The 27,656-nt window shown below is 49.3% G+C and overlaps 1 protein-coding gene across 1 annotated transcript in view; it reads right to left on the bottom strand.

The window, feature by feature from the left end:
* Window positions 1-2,424: 2,424 nt before the first annotated feature.
* LOC111067168 overlaps window positions 2,425-27,656 on the bottom strand; it is a 41,552-nt gene continuing 16,320 nt past the window's right edge. The window contains 18 exon segments of the mRNA XM_022356222.2: window positions 2,425-3,747; window positions 4,718-4,986; window positions 8,521-8,812; window positions 10,265-10,439; window positions 11,965-12,227; window positions 12,291-12,428; window positions 12,777-13,152; window positions 14,203-14,454; window positions 16,306-16,520; window positions 16,601-17,482; window positions 17,586-17,685; window positions 17,954-18,249; window positions 18,342-18,509; window positions 19,086-19,841; window positions 21,893-22,514; window positions 22,571-22,728; window positions 23,013-23,546; window positions 24,019-24,338. Of these exon segments, the coding sequence (XP_022211914.2) occupies window positions 3,310-3,747; window positions 4,718-4,986; window positions 8,521-8,812; window positions 10,265-10,439; window positions 11,965-12,227; window positions 12,291-12,428; window positions 12,777-13,152; window positions 14,203-14,454; window positions 16,306-16,520; window positions 16,601-17,482; window positions 17,586-17,685; window positions 17,954-18,249; window positions 18,342-18,509; window positions 19,086-19,841; window positions 21,893-22,514; window positions 22,571-22,728; window positions 23,013-23,546; window positions 24,019-24,338 (6,254 nt within the window). The 3' untranslated portion in view covers window positions 2,425-3,309.

Here is a 27,656-nt window from a genome sequence, read left to right on the forward strand (position 1 = left end):
TCCATCTAGTGGATCGTGGCGTGTATTGGCTGGAGTTTGTGCTTCTGCCCCAACCTCTGCCTCTGCCTGTGCCTATGTCTCAGCCACCGCCTGTCACGCGCACTTTTGCATAATTTATTCAATTTTAATAAGCGGCTCCGCCTAGTGTCGAGGCGTTGCTTTTTACACCAGGTACGGGCACGAGAGTAACGTAATTAATGCGTATCAGTCGCTGACAGGTTCCTCTCCGGCCTGATGGCAATGTAATCAAAATTTCAAATGAGCTTCTCCAAGGTGTGGCTGGCAAACAGAAACGAAACAGAAGAGAACAGGCACAGGCTAGCTAGCAAAGCAGGACTGGGGGAACAGGTGTCAACATTCGTTGGGCAAATGGGAAATGCGAAATGGGAAACCCTGGAAAATCAATGGATCGATTCTGCTTGGCCAGGCTTGGCTGGCACACTTCGCTGGGCCAAAACTTGGGATAAGTCATTCCCACACCGAGCAAATAGCCAAACAATTCGGGAATTACAACAACAACAAGAACAACAACAACCACTGCTGACATTATCATAATAACAATAATCATAACTGTGAGTGTAACAGTTGTCGTTGGCACCCTCCCACTCCCCACTACCCCCCTTCCGAGTACACCCGCTCTCTGCTCTGTTTAAAGCCATCCGAGTATTAAGAAATTGTGGGATATCCGTGTATGCCGACTGCATACAAAGCAGCAGCCAAACTCCTCCGAGTCGGAGTCTACGTGGGGCTGTCGGGCACCAGCGCCAAATGGAACGAATCGGAATGGGAATGGAACTGTTACACTACTGACCTACTCCTGGCAGCCGAGAGAGAGAGCAGCTCCAAGAGAGACTTAAGAGCGGCCCATCGAAGAGAGCGACTCCGAAAGGTGGTGAGTTTACAGTTAACAGCAGCAGAGAGCGCGTCCAGCGAGAGCGGAACGGCGAGCAATGGAACACACGCTCTTAGCTCGATATTTCGCAGGGCCGCCATTCGAGTCATTGGACTTATGCGTAGGTCATGGCAACTGGGAGCCGCGAGAACACGAGCTGTGCCGGTCCGGCCCACCTGGGCTCGGTCAGTCGCACGCGACTCGAAAGGCTGCCAAGCTGTAGCTGTGGCTGGGGCAGGGGCCGGGGCCGCAATCTGTGCCTTGGCCCGTTACGGTTATTTGGCCAAATGAAGCGTAACCAAATGCTGATAGCCGGAATGTTGCAGTTTATGGCAAGAGCATTGGCCAAATTGCCTCTTGGCGTGCGGCATAATGGCGACAAGGGGAACATTGTCTTGACACTCACTCGGCATCGGCGAAACAAGAGAACGGAAAGAGACAGCTAGAGAGCAAAAGAAAGAGACAGAGACAGAGGCAGACACAGACACACCCACACCCACCGTGCTGTGCTCTGCTCGATTGCATAATGTGGTCGCGCCAAAACAGAAAAACAACTTTGAACAGCTTTGCAGTTCATTTTGGTGTGGGCTGCAACTTCCTTTTGAACCGGCTGGTTTTTTTTTTTGTCAATTCGCGTTGAACTGGCAAATTTCCGGCAAGCTTTTGCATCCACACAAAGCCGTCCTCCTGCCTGCCCCCACAGAAACACACACCGACTACGCGTGCAAAAGTTGATCTGTCAATTTCAGTACAAAAACCATACGCAGCCGGTAGAAGGCAAAACACATGCAGCCGATTTCCCTTAAGGGGTACTCTTCAGGCGGGAGGGTATATCCAGAGGGGTTGTAGTAGCCGGTACCCAAGTACCAGAACTATCCTAGATTACTAGACTTCTTGAAGCTCGATTTTAGCCATAAGTCAGTTAATTCTTAGCGATTGCGGGGACTCTACCTATTGTCGATTTATACCAGTCAAAAGAAGCAACCATTTTATTGAGAATTTGCAAAGCGGACTGCATCTCTGACATCATCGTAATCCAATGTTCTTGAACGCAAAACGATGCGTTTAGTTCGAGTTTTTAAATATTTTTAAACACTCGAAATTTCTGCATTGTCTATCGATTTTACAGCTGAAAACATAGCAGAGGGTTTTGTTATCCGAGGGCATCCGAAAGTTTAGCCATTCCCAAATAGTTGTGTGTGTGTTTTTTTCTGCCACGTGCAGAGGTTCTTGTTCGATACTTTCGGTGCAACATTTTGTCAACTTGAATGCTCTTTGTTGGTGAGCAGAAAACTCTTCGGAGCATCGTTACGTGCGCCACCAGGTAGAAGTGGAAGTGCAAAAGTTCAAACAGATTTGCATACAGTGCGGAATGCAATCCAAATACGCATTCCAAATTTCTCGGTTAGTTGGCAAAGTGCTGTACTTGGAGGGAGATGAAGTTGGCAAAGCCGAAATGCATTTTATGAATCAGATATTGAACAAGTCCTACCGGTTTCCATTTGATAAATTATAATTCGATGCAGGTTTGATATTAGTCATTTTTATTTTATTAAACAAGATATCATATACGCATTATATTGATTACAATTGGAATAAACAAGCAAGTGGTTGATTAAGATTAAGATTAGTGTCGAGGGGTAGGGCTGTTTGCATAATGGAATTTTTAAGTAATTTGATTAGAAATTAACCAGGAATTGGATAGCCCGCATACTAATGGCCACTACCGTCCGGCTGGCCGGCCGGCCAACTTCTTTCTTGCCTAACAAGCCACGTCATGATAAATAAATGATAAACTTTACCCCCAAAAACTGACAAGAACATAATTTCCGTGCGCGTCCTGCCTGGTTGCTGGCTGCTGGTTCCGGGGCCCTTGTCGAAGCCTCGACCACGGGAATTAATTGCGGGTCGCTCGCTAGTGGCCTCGTTAAACTTTCGGCCAGATTTGGGATGGCAGCGGCGGGGCGGTGAGGGCCGTGCGGCGTGCATTCGTTTGCAATAATTTAAATATTAGTTACACATAATGTAAAGCATAAATTAATTTTGTATTCGCCAACTATTAAAAAAGTTTTGCTGCGAAGCAGCCCCAGAAGAAAACCCTTGGACGCAAAGACGCAGGAGGGCTGCATATCCGGCGCTGGCCAGGGCATCCGGCTAAACTTTCTCGGGGACCTCCTCGGGGCAATTAGTTATTCACGCTTGCGCTTGTCTTTGGAGCAAGTTTTGCCGCTGAGTGGGCCGCTGCCAAATCCGTATCCGCTGCAATTCATTTCGATGCTGCGATTGGAATTAAACGTAAGATAAATAGCCTGGCAAAGAGTGCAGGATGATTATATGCTATCGCTATAGCTATTGCTGTGGCTGTGGCTGAGCCAGTGCCTGTGCCTGTGCCCCTCGGCGCTGTCGGCATTCCCCTATCACAAGCGCTGCAGCATCCGGCCATAGACTTGACTCTGCTCGAAGCTGCTGAAGGCCTCGCGGAAGCGTTGCCTCTGCTCGCCACTCAATTTCGCATGGAAATCTTGTGCAGCTGTCACGAACAATGCAATTTCGTGCTGACCCAATTTACGGGGCGCTGTGGATGAGCCCGCCGCCGTCGCTGACTCCGCTCCCGTACCTGTTCCCGCGCCCGCTGTAGACACGGCCGCCGGCGGGGAGGAGGAGTTGCCTGCCCCGATGCCGAGCACCAGCGGAAATAGTTTAATCAAATGCAGATTTATGGAAGCGGATAAAAAGATGACGCTGAGGCCCCAGACACCTTGCTGCTCCGGCTGGGCGAGGAACGTTGGCAGCGTGCAGATCAACCAGTCCTGCAGCATTTGCAGGTACGACGAGTCGATGGCAGACCGAAAGACCTGCCAAGTGCGAGATGGGAGAACGGGTTAGTGGCTGACAACAATATGGTTAAATAGAAGTAAAAGCAAACCAGCATCCCCATCCCACCCCCACCACGAACACTCCTGCAATACGGAAATTAAATTTTATTGTGCGCCTCAAAAGGTGCGTTAGGCAGCAAAAGTCTTCAGCATACTTTGTGGCGAAAAGTTGGCTAATGAAATTCCGCAGCCAGGGAATCGCTTTCCCTGCTGGCCGACTGCCTGCCAATGACAGTGCCAACCGAGGGATCCAGGGACCCAGGGACCAGGGACCATGAACCAGGTACAGGGCCACCGTCACAGTCAGCCCGAGAGCCGAGCTTGGTTTTATTAATTTCCATGCACGCACCCACAAGACAAGGCAACCTTGAACCTAATGAAAACATTGGTCGCAGTCTGTGGCGCCTCGTATTGACCCACATACCTGCCCGACTGCCCGGCTGGACAGGGGCCAAGCTGTAGCCATGAATTCCATTAATTTTCAAGCTACCAAAAATTCCACAGACGCACACGCACTCCAACACATGTCCCATACATACGGTATGTGGAAATCGACAGAGGCAGAAGAGCCAGAATGGCAGTGGCAGTGGCAGTTGGCAGCTGGCGGCTGGTGGCAAGTATTTTACCCTTTCGACTTGTGGCCGAAGGAGGCATTAGCGCTGCATTGGCCCCATTCCGTTCCGGTCTCCAGGCACAGGACACAGGAAATAGCACAGCAGAGCACAGGGCACTGGTCGAGGAGGACTCATAAAATGAACCCAGCATCCACATATCAGAGACTGGCAGTGGCACTGGCACTGGCAATGGCAGGGGCCTGTGGCAATGTGTGCGAGGCCACTACGCACGAATGGCTGCTGGGCGATGGCGATGGGAAACGTCTTTACCTTTTGCTAGAGCTTGAAGTGGGGTGGTGTGGGGGATGGTGGGAAGATCTCTGGCTACTACTCACCTGATATACAATCATGGCAATAACATCGCCGTGCGGTTGATTTATGGCCAGAAACTCCTTTATGACCTTCGTCAATATTTCATTCGGTGGCACTAAATCACGAATAATTTGGCACAGCACTTGTCCATAAATCCAGGCGGCATCTCGAGTCGATGATTTAATACAATGCAAAAGTATATCGACTTTATCGTTTTGCTGGGCGATTATCTCCGGATCGTCCTGGACAATCCCGTTCGACAGCTCAGTGTTCTCCAGCTGTGCGGCAGACCCTAAAGGAACAAAAAAAAAAAACAGAGCACAAAAATGTAGAGACTGGTAACGTGAAAGTGAAAGTTTCTAATTAACAAAGCAGCCTTCAAGGCACATGCCGATGGCCATTATTCACATGCTTGCGGTATTTCACACGCCAATGCTGCTGCTCTTCTCTCTCTCCTTTTCATTGATTCCCCAGGATACACATACATAAATTTGCATTTAAATTTTATGGATTTTTCAGTGTGCGAAAAGGAACGCTTTTTGATATACTCGTGTGGATTGCGCCAAACTTTGTTTCATTGCCATCAAATTGAAAACTGAACGGAACATTCTGTGCGGGAACCAAGGCCAAATCCAACCACAGCCACAGCCATAGATTAGAGTTGTTCGATTAAACCCCCATACGTCGGGAGAAGGTCACCCAAATGAATGTGCTGCGCACCTTTCAGACAGGTGAAAAATGATGCCAAGCTTCAGATGGGAGGATGGCTGCCAGGTGGCTGCTGCTTAGTGTGGTTTAGCGGCATCGAATTATTTACAATGGGAGCAACGCCCACGAACTACCGCAGCGCACCTTAAACCCACCTTACCACCCCCCCTTTCTATTCCATCTGCCCACCATTTTGGCCGCAGCAACTTTTGGCCTTTGTTTTGCAGCTTAACATTGTTGGTCCGTGGCGGTTGGCCTGCGGGCAGCTTGTTTGGCTGGCTGTTGCCAATTTTGGCATTGTTGTTGCAGGCTTTGAATAAGGATGAAGTATGGCCAAGTGGCTGAGCCCACGAGGAGCGGCCCGGCCCGGCACGGCACGGTATCGTCCGGCGCCTGGCCACAATTATGCGCGCCACAAATGCCGCTGGCAATGCATGAACAAAAAATACGGAAAAAACCTAACAAACTCTAAAATTCGTTTAAGCAAGCGCGGGCAGCGGTGGCACAAAAAAAAAAAACAATAGGGTACAACAAAAAAGGGTACAGTGAAACAATAGCAAAATAAAAAAAAAAACTGTGGTAAACCTAGACCAACAAGAAAGCAATACGTTCAATGAGTAAACGACTAATTGATGCTCAGTAATTTGGTGGGAGAAGGTGGCTCCATTACAAACTGGAAGATAGCTAAATATGTTATTTTTAGCCTATAATTCGTGAATTTAATAATCCCTCGTGTTATGTTTGCTCAGATACCAGAATCTGAATGTTCTACTCTGCAGTTGGCTTGGAGAATGTTTCAGTATTATAAAACGCTAAAAAGTGTGAAAGTCTTCTCTATAGATTAAACATTTCTGGGTTTTTTAGCATTTGCATGTTCATTTCCAACATTCTTTTTCAAACGTGAAAGAAATCTGCTTTGCTATTACATAACTATCCAGCCAACAATGGGTATGGGTCATAAGAAATGGTCTGTTCTAGTCCGTAAAAGCGGTGTCCTCTCGCCTTTCAAAAATGTTTCCCCCCAACCGAGTGACCAATATTGCCGCAAATATTTATTATTGCGTTTTGCAACTTTGGGGGCAAATATATGTGTATACGGCGTTTTTTCTTCGACTTTCCCTGTTTTGCTTTCCCGCCATTTTTCCGTTTTTTTTTTCTCCTATTTTTCCAGCTTTTCCTTCTGTCCCTTTGCTGGGCGACCTGTATTGTCTTCAGCGACGCGGTCTTTTGTTTATTTTCGCGTGAAGCAGAAAACGCTTTAAAAAAAAAACCACGCAGGCAGGCGGAAAAAGAGCGAAAAAAGGGGGGCTCCCCTTCCCGCCACGCAATGGCCAACTTCCGTTCGTTCGGTGCCGGGCTCGTGCTCGGGATTGGGCTGGGGCTCGAGCTCGAGCCTTCGCCGTTGCCATATTTGAAATTTGTGTGTTGGCAAGGCCTAGAAATCGAGGCAGTTGCCGCCATTTAGGGAGCGAAGCGGGAATCGCGAATGGTCTACTACACAAACATTGACATTTCTCAAAGGATTTGCGTGGTGTGGCCACGGCGAACGGGACTAGAGGGAGTCGGCAATCCTGCGGACTGACAAAGTGCACGGCAAATACACAACGTGCCTGCATCCAGCCGCGGGCATCCTTCGACATATTTGTGCGAACGGCTTGCATAATTTCTGGCAAGGAACGGTGGCGGGGCCACCCCCCTTCCCTCCCCAGCCACCGCATCGAAAGCTGTGCTAAGTTGCCACGCATAGGACGTTGAATGGCCATCAGTTAGGCAGGGCCTGTGCCAGACCACTCCTTCTGCTACGATCCATGGGCGAGAGCTAGGAACAACAAAAGCAAATCAACATTCCCATTTTTTCTGGCTTTAAAATGGTTGGTTCAACGTTTGTTTTTTTTCCACAGATAGAACTTACAGCGAGATAAAGTAGTGCAGGTGGAGGAGGAGTAGGAGAGCTATCGACCCTTAGATTGGCATGGACAGTTTAATGAAACGATTCTAAGCGGCTTTCAGTTGAGCCACATCGAACATAGACATCGACATCGAACCGATTTCCATATGCATCTTTTTGCAGCTTTTCTGGTAAGCAAACTGCCGCTGCTAATGAACTAAACAATGGAAAAAAACGCACTGAATCTGATTTCTTCACAGTCGTTCATCATGAATTTTGTTCCACTTGCTGCCAATTTCAATTTTTTTAAAGAGAATCCACTGGATATATTCGGGAAAAATTTAACCAAAAATGTTCCCTCTCTCTCTGCACTCCACTCTGTTTTGTGCACAAAAACTAAACTTTTGACCCCCAAAATTGGGAAAACTAACATTTTGGCATTAAGAAACGAGCCATATCGGACCGCATGACGGGAGCTGGCAGGCGTGTGTGCGCCTCGATGCCTGGACGCCTGAACGCCTGTGTGCGACAGTTGAAACGATAATAATTGTCCTGGAATTGCGCTAATAACAGCAACAGGGATAATTGCTGGTCGGTCGGCACCAGCAGAGATACTCGTACTCATACTCATACGTACAGCCAGCTGAAGTGCAACAGGGCGACAGTGGGTTGTGGCAGTTAGTGGGCAACGGCAATTACCCCGTGCCTCGTCCGACAAGGACACACACACACATCGCATTCAACGGACCATAATGATCAGCGCCAAACTGTTGGCTCGCACACAAAGTGCTCCCGGGACGGGTGGGTAAGAGTTTTAAAATCCTCGCAACAGAGACAACTGCCAAATGAAGGGCACTCTAAACACTCCCCCAAGTCCCTTCTCTCTTCGTTTGTGGCTCTCTTTAAGTTTGGGTTTCCAATCAATTCAGTCTCTGCAGAATTAAGTAAATGAAAATCTTTTATTTTCCATATATTTTCCACCCCCCTAATTTTACATGCAGAGACAATTGTTTCACCCCCCAAAACTGCTTTGGCAGAATTGTTCCTTATGAAAGCGAACCCTTTCGCGGCCGAAGCGCCATTAAATGAAATTACAAAATATTTTTGCTCCCCTCTTGAGGTTGTTGTTCTTTTCCCCCAAAATGTAACCTACCCACCCACCCACTACGCGCCCACTTATTTGATCTTGGTATTATTTTTTTTGTTATTTTCTTTTGAATCGAGACTTACCCGTATACATGCAGGACAAAAGCAATTTCAGTGCCGGAATCGAAAATTTTTCATTTTCCATTTTCAGCAATTCGAGTGCAAGTTTTTCAATTTTATGTCGCATCTGCGGTGTGACCACGACACCGACTCCAGCCTCAATGGCTGCTCCGGCTCCGGCTCCAACTGGTGTTCCTGCTCCTCCAGCAATGGCTCCTCCTGACTTCCCTCCTCCTCTTCCGATTGCCTCGCTCGCAGTAGGCAGAGTTGCGGGAGTCGACGGCATTCCACTATTGACCACCATCCGCTCCAGGCCCTGGGGGGGACGGACAAGAAGGACAAAGAGATAAATAAATACAATGAGCACATTTATCTGTGTATGTGTGCGGGTGTACTGCATAGAGCGATGGGTGGGGCAGGGCTGGGCTGGGCTGGGCATCTCATAGAAATAGCAATGCGGCTCTGCTCTGCTCCGCTCGATTCGCTTTTGAATTTTTATCATTGCATACTTAAGTGGGTTTTTCAGTAATGGCCACGCTAATTGAGTGGCAAATTGTTATTGTTATTGCCTCTGTTGTCGCTGCGCGCCATTGCGCTTTCTCGCCATCGCCGCTCTCTTTTTGGCCACTCTCGTCCTGGCTCACTCTCTGGGCCATCAAAGCAAAAGCCATCGCCAGCAACAAGGACACCATCACCATAGCCAGTAGCAGCAACAACAGCAACAGCAAATGGGACAATTGAATTGCGTGCAAATTTCATAAATTGCTTAAAAAGTCGAATTTAATTTTCGTCCCGAACATCGCCGGAAGTATGCAGTGCAAAAAACAGTTTTTAATTACTTGTCGTTCAGTAGGATACTCTCGGTACTGAAAACCCAGCACCGCACCCCCACACCCACCCACTCGTAAACTGCAATTAAAATCCCAGCTCTATATTAAATGGTAGCAAATTACTGAGGAATTTATATATGCATTCTCCGTTCTCGCTCTGCATTGCGACACACAGACAGCGGCACAGCGGCACAACGGCACAACGGAATGGAAGACTACGCAACGTTTAAAAAAACATTTTCTACTCTTTTTCATTACGTTCAATTTGGAGAACGCTTCAATTGACCAAAAGCCCTCCTCTCTCTCTCTCTCTCCCTCTCTCCCTCTCTCTCTCTCTCTCTCTCTCTCACTGTACACACACATGTGTGAGTTCCGGTCTGGCCAATAAACATTTGGCTGTTGCTGCTGCCTTTCGCTGGGCGACCCGGCCCACTGCTTTGAGCTCCTGCCCTGCTCTGCTCTGTTTTGCTCTGTCAGTTATGACAGCGTTGGTTTTTGGTGGGTTTCAGTTCGGTTTGGTTTGGTTTGGATTTTCCCTATGTTCCTGTCGCTGCTGTTGCTGCTGCTGCTGCTACTGCTCTTGGTGGTGGCCTGACAGCTTGGCCCGCTTTGGTTGCCGTGCCTTTTGAAAATTGTCAATCAAAAAACCAATTAAGCGCAACGTGGGTCGCCCTGCCCCGGCTTAGTTGAACAAGTCATGACTGGTGGATGGTGGATGGAGGATGGAGGCGTCGTCGCCGTGGGAAATGGCCGAGCTCGAGCGTTTAGCTTAGTCAATGGCAGTGAGATTTGTTGCATGGCTGCCTGGCTGCCGCGCTGGCTGACTGTTAGTAAGTGGCTTGATGGCGGCTAGACAGGACTGACAACCGTTTAAGTGGCATGCTAAGTCATTTTGCTCTGCTCTAGTATCTAAAATCTTGTATCTGCGGAATACTCACATGCAGAACACACAAATAGAGCTCCTCGTTGTTGGTCGTCTTCAGGAAATTATTGGCCGCAATTATTGTATTTGACAACAGATGGCATTGGGGCACGAATTTCGATGTCCACTCGATCAGGCTGTAATTGAGCGTCCAGACCAGCTTCGTGTGCTCATCGCTGAGCTGCAGGGGGCTGAAATGGGAGACAGGAAACCGTTTAGTGCTTGGGGCGATTGCAAAACGATATCGCCACCGATGGCCGTCCCCGGCCATTGCCTCGGACAGCAATCAATGCAGCAACCTATGGGCACTGGGCTCTGGGCTCTGGATGCCTGCCCTTTGGCCCAGGGCATGTTTTCATCTAAATTAATTACAAGTCTGACTACCGCAGAATTGCATCCGCTGCTGCTCTCCGGCTCTCCGGCTCTGGCTCCCGCTATTGAGCTTTACTCAATGACCAGGAATGCTTTTGCCCCCTCCCCCGTTTCTTATTGGCCTTCGTGCTGAAAATTACAAAATAATTAGGCCAGGCCCTGGATCGGGATCGGAACGTAACGTAACGGGAATGAAACGAAACGAAACGAGGCCGCTGATTAGTTGCCGCGGTCGCTGCCACTGACGTCGCTGCTTTGTTCCTGCGGCTCCGGTTTTCACGGGCGGGCAATCCATTGATGCCGCTGCTGCCCCTGCCACTGCCGGGGGCAACAATTTTCGTTTCGTTGAGGTTTGGCCATATTGGTTTGGCATACGCTGTGCTCTGCTGTACTGCACTCGGCTGCGTGTGCGTGTGCGTATGCGCATTTTAAGTTTTAAGTTTTATGATTTGGAATTTGAGTTTGTTTTTCCTTCAAGGATGGGCTGCTTGTGGAAGTTGCATGTAGAAGTTTCTGCCGCACACTAACAACGTAATGGATTGGAAACAAAGCAACTGAAGTGCAGTATATAGGAAATTCCATCAGCAGCCGCGAAAGCGGAGCCGGCAGGAGGCAGCTGCTGAGCCAATAATTAGAATTCGTTGGCGAACATAAACTACAACAAGAAGAACACCACTATAGTGCCATTGATCAGAAGCTGCGCTTGACTTTGGAGCAGCAGCAGGAGGAGCAGCAGGAGAAGCAGCAGGAGAAGCAGCAGCCGCACCAAAGTTTCAATGGCCATGGTTCATCGATGTTCTGCACGTTGTCGAGTTATTGCAACTTCCACTTCTGGCATATCCCTTACAGGCAGAGAGAGAGAGAGAGAAATGGCAGTGGGGCTGGCAGCTTCCGGCGCAGTCCTTGAAAAGTTTTTGATAACACCCTAAACAGGCAGCCAGGCCGTAGAGGATGGCAGGTACGAGAAGCAGTGGCAGACAGCAAAGACCACAAAAACCCAGATGCCGATGCCGATGAGCAGAGGTAACTAATGCGAGATGGGAACTTTTGCCATTAGTGAGTGGATCTGTGGAGCAGATATAGACATGGAGCAAGCGCCAGAATGTGGGCTACGTCGGTCGGTCGGTCGGTCGTTCGGGTCGGTCCCACTCAGAGTCAAGCTGATGAGCTGTATCGGCACAAGGGCCCAATTTTTGAGTCTGCTTTTGACTGAATCCCATTTTGAGCACGATTCGGAGCAGCCAGCCAGAGCAGCCAGAATCCTCTGGCTGCAGCCTCAGACGGGACTGTTAATTAGCCAAACGGACCAAAACGGACTACCATATCCCGGAACCCAAAACTCACCTCTCATCAATGATGCCGTGGCGATTGATGTAGCCCACAATTAGGGCTCGCAACAATGCCAGCTCCTCGCTGAGCTTGCCCATGGCCGTGTTGGTCTTGCTGCAGCACTCCAGCAGACAGATCAGGCCCTGCAGCGTGGCGATGCGTATGAAGCAGTGCGTGCTCTTCAGGTAGACGTTGCCAATCAGGGCGCACAGGGTCTGCAGCTCGCTCAGGCTCGGTATAAGGAGCGCCTGGCTGCGGCACAATAAGTAGATTATGTGCTGCAGTGGAGGTAACATTAGAGGCGGCAACAATGGAGAGTAATCTGCTGGATGCGGTCTCACCTGATGCGATATCGTATCGTCCATTGCCACTTGCTCCTGCAGTCGGAGGGCGCGCTCCTTGATCCACTTGACTTGGTCGCGGCTCTCGCAGATCTCGCAAAACTTTACCAAATTCGGCAGCACCAGGATGTGGTTCAGCTGTCAGAGGAAATGAATGCACCACGGGCAGCACAGGGGGAAGCAATAGTTAGACATGGACATGGACATTTCGCTCAAATTAAATTACAGCCAAATCACGGAGCAACGAGCACGGACCACGGACCTGGGCAGACCCCAAAGGATCACTCAAATGGACTGCCACTGGCACTAGCACTGGCACTGGCATGCCACTGTAATGTCTTGCATAATCAAATTATACTACATCGAACGCATGCGGCCGCTGTGGCAGTTGCGGGCAATGCGCGGCACGTGACAGTCGCCCAACTCTGACTGACATCCACTCGGATGCGGGACGCAGGACGCAGGACACAGTACGCGGGGACTCACCTCGATCATCTGCTGCAGTACGTCAAAGACCAGCTGCGTGCTGCTGCGAAAGTCAATTCCCGACAGTTGTGTAAAATGGCGATAGTTGCGCATTGCAATGTCAGGCACATTCGCATCGGCGGCCGAGGAGGACGAGGGCTTAATGTCCGCCATGGATGTGCCCCCCAACGGATCCGAGTCGCCACGGGTCTCGGTTGGCGGTAGTCCTCCCACATAGGCCTCCATCTGGGCCCAGCTGAAATTGAGATCGTATTGATTGGCCGCAAAGTTGCGTGTGCCAATCACATTGTCCCGGGCCAGCTGCCGCTCCAGATTGGCCTGATAGAAGACGTTGCACGCGTCCACCAGGAGCTGCACTTTGTGCAGTTTCTTCAGGCTGTGAAAGGCATTAAAATAAATTGAGGGATGCGTGCGGCCCAGCAGTTATTGCCACATGCCATCGATTAAATAGCGCATACGCAGTGTTGTGTGTGTGTGTTCTGACAGTGTGGAAAAACCAAAGCCCCTGCCCGAGCAAAAACTATTTGCTTGTAATTAAAAACTAATTTATAAAGTCAACAGCAGGCGACAGTGTTCTGTTACACAAAACAGCAACAAACAGAAGCAATTTCTGTTGGCTAATACGGAAAATATATATGTCACAAATTTCCTGAGGGTTTGCCGGACAAATTTCTGATATTTTAGCTTACTTTTCTGTTTTTGCGGTGCAGTTGATGTTGCCGCTCCTCTTGCTACTCCCTTAAAGGCAATTGAATCCCGTTGACCACGGGATATGTGCACATACATACTGGCACATAAAAATAGGGGAGTTTTTGGCACTCGTTAACTTTTAAAATTATTTTCATAATTCATGTGTTCCCGACACGAAACGACACATGCCATATACTCGTATGTGTACGAGTGTAGTGGTATGGGTGGCATAGCCGTGATGCTCATCCCGGCACAAAGACTTTTTGCCGCTTTTAATTAAAAGCGCAGACATTGTAAAAGCATCTGAAAACTTGTTTACCAAATTGTTTCGGGCCGCTCCCATGTTAACAAATTAGTTGCGCATTTAAAGATGAAGTTGAGGGATTTTCCTGTTGTTGTTGGCTTTTTTTTTCCGAATATTCGTATTCATTTGGGGACGAAATAATAAGCGCCACAAAACAGCAACAGTAACAGGAACAGGAAAACCGAACCGAAAATCGGAGGAGAACACACAGCAACAGCAACAGTCACAGTTATAGTCACAGCCGAGAGGCGAGATCAACAGACTCGAAACTTTTGTCGTTCGCATTTAATTTGTACTTTTTGCCATTTACACATTTAAAACTTTTGCCCACTGCGTTCTGAATTTTAATTTTCATAAATTTCCGCCTCGCCTTCATGTGGCATGTGGCAGCAACAACAGCAACTACAACAACAACAACAATGGGGGACTCACCTAATGCTGTCACAAGTGATGCGCTGCCAGCGCGTCGTGTGATGGAATTGGCCGGTGGCCGGCTGGCCCACAATGGGAAAAGTTTTGTACGTCATTAAAAGTTCCATGATGGCCTGCAGGCAGACCTGCTTGATCTGGAACTGCTCCTGCTGATCGACCATGTGCTCGTCGTACACCTTGTTGATCAGCAGCAGGAAAGTCATGAAGTACTCCTCGAACTGTTGCCGTGTCGTAAAGCCAAAGATGGAGAGCCTGCAAAAGGGTTCGAAATCACGGGGGACATTTGCCAGAAGTGTCAATTTAATTACCAATACGTGTGTGTGTGTGTGTGTGTGTGTGTGTGTGTACTCTGAGTATGTATGTATGAAATTAATTGCAAATTTCTGCATAAAATGTTTTCGGGAAATGCTTGAAATTTTAATTCAATTAGCCCGAGCTCTTGAAATATTTAAAATACTCTGATATAAAATAGTAGAAGGCCTAAAATGTCAATTAATCTTCGATTACTTTGGACGGCTGCAGGCTTGATGGCTGACTGGATGGCTGGAAATTTCATTCAATATGCCAGGCATGTCTAATGCAGGCAGGTCCTTCGCCTGGAGTGCTGATGGTGCTGCTCCCTGCTGCTAGCTGCTGCTGACTGTGTGGCGGTTTCAGTGCAATTAGCAACAATGTTTCTGGAGCAAAGGCAGCCATTCGCATCCGCATCCTGCCTTTCCCCGACGTGCCTTTTGTTGGCAGCCATCTGCAACACGCACACACATGCATTTATCTCACTTTGCTGCTCATAATTTGTTTATATCGCTCGCTGCCTCGTCCTCATCCTCCATGCCATGATGGCATCTCTTCCTGGTGCCTGCTAACTGGTGCCTGGCACTCTCCTATGATGTCTTTTAGCCAAGCTTTTAGCCCCACTGTGGAGGCCAGGCCAAAATGCATGCTGTCTACGCTGCTTCTCGCAGAGTTCCATCTAATAGAGTTGTTGATGTTCCGCTCTGTCAGCCCTTTGGGGGATTTTGTCGTTATCATCCTCGGCACCGATGATGTCGTCGTTGTCGTCATTGTCGCCGACGCAGCTCCTGCTGCTCCTGCTGCTCTCCTGATGTTGATGTGGTTTTGATGTTTGTGCTTTTGTCAGGCATCCAAAAATGGATTGGCTTGGAGTATGCATACTTTAAAGGGAGTCATCTTTTGGGGCTGGGTTCTGGGGTCTGGGGTCAGACTTCCAACCGACAGCCAAACAAGCGAAAACCGAGCAGCGACCAGCGACATCCATCCATCCATCCATCCATCCATCTATCCCATGGACAATTATTCCGCCCAATTCCTGGCTGATGACGATTCCGCTGCTGACAGCGTAATGATGACGACTGCCATCGAAACAATCGCCGCAGCGGCGGTAGCAACGGCAGTGTGGAAGCTGTCAGGCGACAAGGACGAGGCAAAACAAGCAAAGCCCAGCCAAGGACAATGACGATGACAATGAAGTCTTACGGCCAACCCAACCCAACACATACGAGCGCACATGTCTGCTGTGATGTGTGCCTGTGATGTGTCCCTCTGATGTGTGCCTCTGATGTGTGCCTGTGTTTGTAATAGAACAACAGGATGTTGATGTTTCCAGTTGCGGTTTAGCCGTAGTCGTCGTTGTCGTCGTCCTCATCATCGCTCCATGTAGTAGCTGCCATGCGCTCGTCATCGCTGTCAGAGCATTGTCAGCAAGTTTGTTGTTGCTTCTACTGCTGCTGCTGCTGCTTCTGCTGCTCCTCCTGTCAAACACAATGACAACGACAACACCAACACCATTCACCATTCACCATCTACCATGCAGCAGAGCCTCCTCCTAGTCCGTTGATAAGAGAGTGTACGGCCGGACGGACAGACAAGACAGTTGACCAGTCGGACAATGGACAATGGACAAAGGACAATGGACATGGAGCAGGGATAGTGACAAAATCATAACTTGAATGGCTTAAGGTGAGTGTGCCAAGCCACAAGCTGATTTAATTAGGCAGCTACAGTGAAGCCTGGCCCCCATGTAGGCCACTCAAGCCAGAGCAGAGCAGAGCGGAGTGGAGCTCATTCTGATTGCAGTACACTCACCGCTTGACAAATTGACGCAGAATATCCACATCGCTCAGACTGTCCACTGGAATGGTGGGCAGCTTGCCATCGGCCTGTTGCTTCTGCTGCTGCTGCTGCTGGTTCTGCTGCTTCTGCGACTCTTCCGGATGCTGGATGAGCTCGTGCGGAGTTACCGCGTAGGCATAAAACTGGTGCGTGCGTAGCAGGGCGATGCCAATGGAGGCCAGCAGTGTCTGTAAGTGAGGCAGTAAGGAAGAGAACGAAAGACTTTTCGGGTCAGACTGATAAATGAGCAAAAGAGAATGTCACTTACCAGTGGAACTTGGACCGGGGCCAGCTCGTGGCCGGCGAACTGCAGGCGTGCATCCTCGCAGCCGACTGCCAAAACCCTGCCGCTGTCGAGGGACTCAATATCAATTTGCGTTTCAATCAATTTGGCCAGAAAGATGGCCTGCGGTGCTGGGGCCTTGGACTCCGTCAGACGATGCCGCTGATGGAAAATGGTCTCCTGCAGCATGCAGCGGGCGGAGTGCACCAGAACCTCAAGCAGCTCGCAGCGAAGGGCGGCATCCGTGCTGGCGTTGAGCTCCCGCCAGACGCGTGGCTGCTGCAGCAGGGCATCCATGGTGGCCAGCAGTACGCCGAGGGCGTCTTGTTCCATCTCCTGTCGTGTTGGCTTCCGCAGAATCTGCTCGGCCGCCCTGGCCAGCCACTGCAGGTATTCGAGCAGCAGAGGCACCTGCTCCCGATGCAGCAGATGTTCGCCCACAAACCTCTCCATCACCCTCGCATCGATGTAGATGAGGGCCGTGTGCTCGATGCTGCGTATGCAGTCCATCAGTGTGGCCACGGCCCGGGCCACATCCAGCTGCTCGGCAGTGGGCGGGGCCACGGGGCGCGTAGGCCTTGTGTTGGCCACCCTCCCCATAAGCAGGGCGCAGGACACACGCGCCAGCGGCGGTGGCTGCATGTAGTTGATGTGTGGGGCGTGCTGGATGCACTTCTGCCGGAACACGGACAGCATGGCGAACAGGGCGCCGGCCAGGGAGTGGCGCAGCAGGCGAGCCTCCTGCTCGGGGCCCAGGCTGCGCAGCAGGCGATTCAGCTTCGGTTCCGACTGGATCTCCAGCAGCAGGAGCATCAGTTGCTTCTGCTGCTGGGGAGCATCCGCATGCTGTGTGGCAAATTTGATTAGCTGTGGGGGGGGCGCAAAATGTTGTCAAAAGGAGACGAGGACGAGAGAGTACAACAAATTAGCTGTGGCCGTGCCATAATGGCCAAGAGCTTGTCCCATTTACCTGCGCAAAGAGCCAGCTCTCATCAATTATGCGCGACGACGTCGCCGTTGCCGTTGCCGTTGCCGTCTCATTGTCCTCCCGGCACTCGAGGTCCTTCAGACTGCGACGAGGAGATGCAATGAAACATAAATAAAAGCACGCAGGGATAATGGCAGTGGCAGTGCCAGTGCCAGTTACTTGTGAACGAGCGCTGAGTACTCTTCCCAGCCCCAGCCCCTCTCCCGCCGAGGGTTCGGATCAAAAGGATCCCCACGCCCCTCGTCCTTTGTGCGAGTGTATATTGAACTGAATTTAAATAGCTCCACTGGAGCAGCTTCAGGAGCTGCGGCAGCACTCGCTCTTGATGAATAATGGGGGGAATTACTTACAGCAGGGTTCGCATTGCATCCTGGTCCTCGCCCCCGGCCAGATCCCCGTCCAGAAGCCGCTCGTAGATGATGCCGCGGGCCGCCGGGCCACTCTGGGCGGTGAGGCGGCGGGCCAGTCGCTCCATGGGCAGCTGCTGGGCGCGCTCTCCGTCGTGCAGCTGGTGGAGGCGACTCAGCAGTTGCAGGGCCTGCAGCGTCGCCGCTGCATCGCCGCCAGCGTCTCCCAGGGCGCCCTGCTCCACCACGGCGGGCTCACAAAGGCGCGCCAGCAAACGCAGAACGATCCGAATGGACGGCTGAATGGAAAGAAGGACACCCCGCACAGAGGCACACAATGGCATTGAGATGGCTGCATTATGCAGATGCGGAAAACAGCCGGAGAACTTACCCGGTTCAAGCGGTGCGCGTTCCGCAGCAGGAGCAGCTGCAGTAATGAGCCGCACTCGCGACGCACTTGGCACAGCTCGCAAAGGAATTCCAAGTGGTCAGCAATTAGGAAATTCAGATACTTGCCGGCGAACAGGCAGCGCACTTGTTGCGGACTCCAATCGCGGACCTGCAATTAGTGGACAATTGCTTGATTTGCCGATGGATGATGATGCTGCTGCTCCTCTGGGAGCGAGTCCATTGGCTAATGGCGCCAACAAGTGGCGCATGTTCGAGTGGCAATCAATTAAAATTATGCACAGCAATGCCCCAGGCTGGGCCAGACCGGACCGAACTGGACCGGACCGGCATGGGCCGGGCTTAAAGTAAGCCAACGGTTTAAAGGCCAACTGTCATTGGCAGGACAGAACAGGACAGGACAGCAAGCCGACCTCGAAACCAAAAACCCGACGCGGTGAACCGCAAAATTGCGAGTGCGACAACTGTCAGCCGGAAAAACTGCCAGTTTTGTGGGGGAGTTGAGTTATTTCGAGTGCGCCTACCCCCGCCCCACCCACACTCAGGCAGACAGCCAGACGGACGGACAATCCTGTCGTCTGCCAAATTCAAATTAAACTAATGTGTGTTCCCCAGCCCCCCAACCCCACCCCACTCATCCGAGGTGAACAACTCTTTCCACTTGCAACTCACTTTACTGCCCTCCCCGCCACCGCCCCCGCATCAGCCCGTCTGCCCACCTACTTACCACATTTGCACGACAAACTTCGCGCAGCACGGCACGCTGCAGGTTCCATTTCAGTGGCAGATGGGCGGCCTGCTCCAGCAGGACGAGCGGCTCCTCCAGACGCATGGCCAGTGCGAGTTTCAGGCAGGCCAACAGCATCGGCTCCAGCGATGCGGATGTGGATGCGGAGCCACCCTGCCCGGCGGCACTCATCAGCAGCAGGTTGTAGTATTTGCAGAGAAATTCAGATTCGGCCAAAACCAAACGAAAAACTGATTGAAGTGCATCCTTGTGCCGTGAGCGGCAGCAAACATTGTGCAGGGCGTTAACGAAGCGCCCGGCCAGCTGGCAGTAGGCGTGCCCAGCCGTGCCGGTGGATGGGGGCGCAGCGGGGTTTGTGCCAATCCCGAGCAGGGCATCCAGGCAGGCCAGCAGTTTCTCGCTTAAAACTTTGGCGAAATAGTTAATTTCGCTTATGGCCGAACGGGATGAGCAGGCAGCGGTGGCGGTGGCGGCGGCTCTGGCTGCAGCAGCCGCCGAAGATGTCGATGGGACTTCGTCCTGCCACTGTGGGATGGCTGTTGATGGGGATGCTCCGGCTGTGGCTGTGGCTGCGGCTGCGGCGGCTACGGCTGCCGCCTGCAGACGACGCTCGGCCGTTGGATTATTTTTCAAATAAAGTTTTATGTGATTCACTAAATAAATTTCCTCGGTTTTAAGGATTACATTTGCCAGCATAACCATGGCCAAAGCTAAATCACCAAAGTTGCCAACGTCCTGCAAGAGACAGACAAAGAATCGTATAGCCAGAGAGAGATAGTGAGAGAGAGAGAGAGAGAGATGTAAGTGCGCTGGCGGCTCGGCTGATGACGCCTTTCGTTGTTGACCGCCAGTGCAGTAAAGTGTGAAACTTTGCATAAATTTGTGTGACAACATCAACATACATATTTTCCAGCAGCAATTAGAAGGGTGGTGCAGTCTGCCACATGTGCAGCATCCCCACCCACTCGGAGGTTATTTTTCTGCTGCGCCCTGCCATCGACAATGTTTGCACGCAGAATGTTATTTAAGTTGTGGCGCTTTTCAATTTCAATTAAAATGTTGCTCCCATCATAGCCATACACATACATATATCCCATACTGTATTTAGTACTTGGAAATCATGAGCAGAGGAAAACTCAATTACTCATGCCACCTGAGCGGCAAAGACTGCATGAAACTCTGTTAATTTTTTTTAGCCAGTGCCCCGACTGTGCCCCGCCTACCGTGCCTCTTGTTTGTTTGTAAGTGCGTCCAAATTAAATAAACGATAATTAGTTAAAGTTTTTTAAGCTTAGCGCATAATTTAAAAGTTAAATGAAGTCGAATAGCCGGCGGCAGAGTCCGGGAAAGTCAGCTCCACACACACACACACCCTGGAGGGCGGGGAGCAGGAGTGCAACTGCTTCTCTGACCAGCGGATAAGGGCAAAGCCAAGGTAACAGCGTTACCGTTAGACAGCCAGTCAAGTGGGTGGGTAGTATAGAGTAGGGGAGTCTCCTCTCTCCTCGTCACATCCGCAATCGACTGCCTACAGCCACGCGCATGGATGCATGGAAGGAGAAGCTGGCTCTGTGCGAGTGAGACTGTGTAATTAAGTTGGTTTTAACTGTAGCATAACGGTTGACTGGGCCGAAGAATGGGGTTGGGGGATGTGGATGATGGTTGCTGCACTGCCCTGAGGCCTGCCACCCCCCACCAACCATGAGGCTGACTGGCTGGCTGGCTGGCAGCTCGACAGTTAATGCATGTGTAGCTTAAATGCGCATTAATAGTTGAAAATGTGCGGCGTTGAAGCGTAGGTATTAAAAATGTCACGTATACGACATGTGCCACATTAACTACAACGCCACATGGATCAGCAGCAGGAAGAGGCAACCTGCAGCGGGGGGGCCCAACGAAAACGAAATATAAAATTGCGCCGTAAGTGCAACTAAGTGCATTCGTGTGTATGTAAATGCGACCAGTTGCCCGCTCGGCTGGGGAGCGAGGCGAGCAGGCAGTGACAAATCGTGGATGAGCTGGCTGATGGTAGCCCAGGGATTGAATGGCATCCCCATTCCTTACAGGTGGTCTATGGATAACAAACTTATTTTATAGGATGGGCAGCAGGATGATAAGTGTGATGCAAAACGGAAACGGAAGTAGAAAGCTTGTCACTCAAGCATCTTCCATCCCCACTCGTACACAGAACTTCATGTCAATGAGATCAATGCTGAGGCCCCTGAGTATATAAACTATGAGTGCTGTAATTTGTGGCATTACTTCAATTATGTTATTAAGTGGATGCCAGACAACACCTGTTTCAGGACTACTCAGCACGACTCTGGACTCGGGACACGGAAGACGGGACACGGGACACTCACATGTCATTACAAATTGGCAGCTTACCAGACTGTCAGGGCTGCCGTCAGGCGGCTGCCACATCGATGATTGGCTTCGGCTGAGAGACAATTTTCTGTTCATTTGCATGTCGGACTGGATTTTAAGTTTCTGTCTGCATTCATAAATATTACAAATTGCCTGACGCCTCAAAGTGTGGGGCCTGTATGTATATTTAAGCAGGCATTACGCATATTTATGAGCTCAATCGAGGAGGGAGAGAGAGTCAGGAAGACAGTCATTCAGACAGACTGTGGAATAAAGACCAAGGCAGACATAGCCAGAGACAGGAATACCTAATGCAGGCAGTAATTGATGCATTGACGGGCGGGCATCTGTGGACTGGCTGAGTGCTTTGTCAAGTTTTAGTTGCATGAATATTGCAGCGACGCTACGCGATCCCTCACCTGTTCGATGAAGAGCTGCAGCAGCTGCAGGAATCCCTTGCTGTCGGCCAGCACATGGTTGCCATTGTTGCGGAAGCAGCTCTCCAGCAGCCGCAGATCCCCGGCCGAGTGCAGCCGCCATTGACGCGAACAGAGGGCTCGACAGAGCAGCCCGTAAACGGCATCCGCGTCCTGGGCACTGCGATACGAGGCACTCTCCAGCTGCTGCAGACTGCGCTCGTAGAGCAGCAGCAGTGCCAGCACCTGTTGACTGGGTCGCGACTCCACGAACTTCTCCAGCATGCCCAGCACTACCTCCCGCTGGGTGTCCAGCTCGCGTCTCTGGGCCAGCAGGGCCTCTCGGGTTTCCGGCGTGGGTGCCGCTGTCAGCGGACTCTGGGACCCAACGCGCCCTGAGCTATTGCTCTCGCTGTCCAGGGCCTCCTCCAGTTGGTTGTGCATAAAAAAGAGCTCATAGCTGAGGGTCTTGAGTGCCAGCAAGGCCACCTCGCGCACAGCGCTGCTGGCCAGCAAATTGTTGGTGATGCTGATGATCTTTGGGATCGTGATCAGGGGGCGATCACTCCTGTGGGTCAGCTGCACCAGGAATCTCAGCATGGGTGGCACAATGATGAAGGCATTTCTACAGAGTAATAATGCTAGAGAAATATAATTAAAAGAGAGATTATGATCACCCACCTATCTATTCCGCTCTCAATCAAATCCAGATTGCTGAGTATCTGCTCGAATATGACATTCTTGGAGTCCAGTATGCTGTAGGTAACATTCAGTTCCAGCAGCTGCGAGAGGAGACTCAAAATGGGCGCCTGAATCAGCGCATTGGATTTCATGAAGAGCTGCCGGAGAGGGGGAACACAGGGAACATGTATACTAGTGCTCGGCAAATGTTTGCCATTAATAAAATATCAATGGATGCACTCCGACCCCAGCACAGAGACAAAGACACACACACATGTAGATTATGCCAGAGCAGTGGCAGGGGCAGGGGCAGGGTTCGTGTTCGTGTCTGTGCATTTTTAATCAAACAAATTGGCTACAACTAAAATTAATTAGCCATCGCTGGCCAGGATCGCTGGTACTGGGGCTGGGGCTATCTGCTGCCCTTGCTGCTGGTACTCACCGTCAGACAGTAGATGACCAGTGGCTCGAATAGCTTTATAAGCCGAACGCAGTCGCCCGCCGGCGGAGTGGCTGGCTGCAGGCCCTGCACAAACAGCATGCCCAGTGCCTGGAGTGGGGATGCATCAATTAGTGGCTGAGCTGTAGCTCCTGCTGCTCCTCCTCCTGCTGCTTCTGATGCTGGCTTTGAATTTATTGTTGGCCAAAATGCGGAGCCTGCGCCATGGCCCCTGCCCTTGGCCGCAAAGTAGGGCCGTATGAATGTGGTGTGGTGTCCATCGGTGGCCGGCTGCTGCACTCCCACTTGGCTACCATAATTTTGGGCAAATAAATATTTCAACAGTTGCCGCAGACATGCAACGCACTCGGCGGGCGCATAATTTATGAGCTTGGTCAAATAGTGGAGTATTTCTTCGATTAATTTTATCTCCGGCGGGGCGGCTGTCGGCCTTGCCTCAAGGCACAGGCCCAGTGCATTCAGGCAGGTCTTGAGGAGACAAATTAATAGGCTGCCTGCCTCGTGATTTATGGTTATCTGCAGGCACACAAAATGAAAGAGTTGGGTTAGTTTCCATCCATCTAAGACCCCACCCACCGCACGAGGCACTTTGGCTGCCACTAATGCAGCCCGCGCATTAAGTCACAGTTGCGGGGAGGGGGTGCGGATGTGGATAGGCGAAAGAACTTTCTGTTTGAGCTGTCGCTGCCGTCTGCCGTCTGCGAGTGGCAAGAGTCAAGCTGCATTTCGTCGCGAGCTGAATTTTTACAACTCATTGCCATTGGCATTGCCATTGCTGCGGCACAGTGCTGCCAAAGTGTTGCATATAAAACGGTGCATTGCGCTGTACGTGCAACCGAAGGGATGCTCTCTCCCGCTGGCTGGAGCGGGCAAATCTCAGTGCAGAGCACGTGCCGTGCAACTTTTGCCATTTCAGCGCCACCAGCGACTTAATGGCGGTGGCTCGAGTTCGAGTCGAGTCCGGGTGCGCGTCCGTGGCTTGACTTACCTTGTAGCTGTCATTAGCACCTCTTAAAATGTTGTAAAGTTTCATGTAAACGTAATCGCCACCAAAGTAACCCAGAGCCTGGAGCACTGCCGGATCCCTGCCGCCGCCCCCACCACTGCTGTTGAGGGAGAAGAGCTCGCTCTTGGTCGTCTTGAAGGAGCCCCCGCCGCCGACGCCGACGCCGCCGCCGCTGGACTGTGGCTGCGAGGGCGGGCGCTGATTGGTGACCAGGTGATAGTAGATGTTCAGCATCTTGATGCTGTGACGCAGCAGAAAGTCCAGATGGGAGGCCTTGAGCTCACCAGAGCTCAGCATGGCACCTGTGCGGAAGAGTGGAAGAGTGGAAGAGCGGAAGAACGGAAGTTGATTCGAGGCATATTAATGGCAAATTAAGCGATCCCGCTCTGGCTAATTGTGTTAAAATGCAAACGAGCACTTAAAATTATACAAATGCCGCGTAATTGCAGCTCACAAAATTAAAAACGCATTAATGGATTTGCAATTGAAAAGTGTGTATGCGATTCCAGGGGGATGCCCTGGAATTGGCATTGCTATGGCAATGCCAGGAAGGCGTCCACCAGGCGGCGGGCAAATAATGTGAAATTAAAGCAAAAATTGCATAGGTAACGAGCGGAAAACGCTTCAAAGTGTGCCATGATTTATATGCATTAATTAATGTATGTATGTATGTATGTATGTATGTGCATGTGTCTGCGTCTGTCTGTCGCTGTAGCTGTGTCTGTCTCTGTATCTGTATCGTCATCTGCATCCGTGTGTCGTTGAGTGTATCTGTGAGACACGCAACATTTCAATTTATGTGTCAACAATGCCATACACATTTTTGTGTTTTTGTATTTTTGCATTTTTGTATTTTTGTATTTTTGCATTGTTCAAAGGAAGTGCCGTGGCAAAAAATGATTATTTACAAATAAATTAAACTGTGTGCGCATAAATATTTATAAAAATTAAGTGTTGAGGGAGCCATTTAAAGGGCCCCTCAAACTCCTGCCAAACCACCCCGACGCGTCGTGTCTGTCTGGAGAGGATTGCTGGGGGTTCGGGCATAGCCGTTTGCATTACATTTACTAATTAATTGAAAATCGCGCACACAATTGCAATGAGACGACGCCATTCTTCCGTTGCCGATTTATATTTATTTATCGCACGATTCTCTGGTTTTTTATTTCCGCTTTGGCGCCGGGGGCAAATGCCCCATTGGACCCGTACACGAAATGGGAATACATGTACATGTATGTTTGTAATGGATATAAGCGGATGAAAAATAAGTTCACCCCGAAATGATCAATGATCGGAATAATAATAGTGCAAGTCTCCCTCTCTCTCACTCTCTCTCACATTAATAATTAATCACTAGCTGCCAGAGTTGTAGAATGTGTTGTGGTCGAGTGCCTAGACAAAAAAATACCCGGTAGTTAGGAGCGACTGAACTATGATGCCAATGGGGCGGGAGAATATGTTCTTTTGGTCTTTTTGGGAGAGAAAGGAGCTACAATTGAGAGTGTAAATATAAAGAATATAAATAAATTATTTCTGGCTGTTACATACTCGTACTCGTACTCACAAGACAACACAATTTGCCTTTGTTTGCTATGGCTTTCGTGTGCAATAATATTTTTGTTACTGCAATCAACCCCCGAGGCCATCATTTAGCCAATTAAGAGGGCACACCACACCCGATAAGCACTGCACGAATGCTTGTATTTTAAATTAAAAAACCACACAGAAAAATGCTGGCCCAAAGCTCATTAGCTCATTGAAAACAAAGGAATTAAGTCGGACATAATATGTAATGCATTATGGCTTACGATCCGCATGGCTGTGTGCAGGTGTGCAGCTGTGAAGGTTTGCCTCGATGGCTTTAAGCCAGGCCCGAACTGTGGGCGGCCAATTGTTGCTGTGCTGTTTCTGGGAAATTGAAAACGGTTAACAAGCATTTTGGCAACTGTCAAAACTTATCACAAAACACAACGCGACACCAGACACACGACACACGCCAAAACATTTTGACGATTTAGTTTTCAAATCAATGCGTACGCGAACAGCAGGACTCAGGACTCATATCAAGGCTTAAAAATGAAATTGTTCAATGTGCAAGGCATGCAACCAACAAAATGCAAATTATCGCGAGGCAGGGAGTGAGGCCAGGGAGTGATGCCGCCATTCAGGCGGCGCCACTGACACAAAAATTGTTTAACATTTAATGGTTTATTAATAATTTAATTACTTTTTGATTATGGAGGATTACATTAGTGCAAATAGCAAATACGCGGCCGGCATAATAAATAATAAAGCGGCAGACATTGTTCCCCTTCCCCATTCCGTCGAACGCGAAAATAAAGCATTCTAATCCATGTACTTGTACTGCACGATGGGTGCCCCGCCGACTGGGGCAGGTGTTTTTTGGGGGTGGTGTTCTGTGTGAAATGCCACTAATGAAATCGAGTTAAAGTTTGGTTTTGTGTTTTCCAATATATTTTTTTGTTTTTTTGTGTTTTATACGCATGTGAAATATTTGTAAATTGAATTGAAATGTTTATTAGCGCGCTATCTGCATTATTGCTGTGGATGTTGTTACAGTTGTCGGCATTTGCTTTTGCTGGGCGCACTTTGTTAATGATGCTGTTGAAAATTATTTAATTAAAATGTGGCGCTGCATTATGGGTAAATTGTAGGCTCTGAATGCAGCGCAAACTGCAGCTATTGTTGCTGATTGCAAAATTGAATTAAATGCACCTTTTTTCATGTTAACTTTGTTTTTTTGCCCTTGGATAGTGTAGTAATAGTAACTGATTTTGATAGGAAGTAAGGCTCAATTTACATGTGGTGAAAAATTATCTAAAAAATGTTTTTTTTTTTGTTAACTCTGAATATCTAAAAAGCCACTAAGTTCATAAGTAATTATGGCTTAGTGGAAGGTAATTTTGTTTGCTATTAATCTAATAATCAATTCTCGCTTTCATCGATTTTGCATCTAATATTTAATATACAGAAGAAGAGACATATATTTTTGTTAGCCACGATTACGTAAATCTATAAAGAAAAATTTCGTCTAGTCTTCGAATTTATTGAAAGAAATTTTATCTATTTTTCCGGGGGGGGGGGGGCGGGGCCCCCGCCGTATATTTTATATTAGTATTAGTATATTAGTATATGGAGCTATAAAGTGCATCCAAAATTCGATCAGAGTAAAAAAGAATCCATAAAAAATGTGCATCTATTTTTTGTGTGGCTAATTTTTTAACGATGTATCAAGTATTTTTAAGAGAATGCCATAAAAACGTTTTGCAAAACGGAAATTTAAAAATATTTATGCTAATTTCACGTGCTTCTTGATTAAATTTAAAAATAATATAGATGGAAAAAATGTATAGATATATATAGTATACTATACGCGCGGCAGTCACTTACACCGCAACATGAAAATATTTATGCAAATCTATTTAATGACAAACAATTAATTAAAATGATTTATGCAAACGTTTCCACAGCATATATTACAGCGTAATGCAATTAAATATGCAGTCGCAAAACTAAAAATTACATTCTTGTAATTTCAGTAAAATTAAATTAGCCAAACGAGCCGCCGCCGCCGCAAAGTGCTGCACAATGGTACGGTC

The sequence above is a fragment of the Drosophila obscura genome, unplaced genomic scaffold, assembly GCF_018151105.1.
Source record: "Drosophila obscura isolate BZ-5 IFL unplaced genomic scaffold, ASM1815110v1 contig_150, whole genome shotgun sequence".
NCBI lineage: Eukaryota > Metazoa > Arthropoda > Insecta > Diptera > Drosophilidae > Drosophila > Drosophila obscura.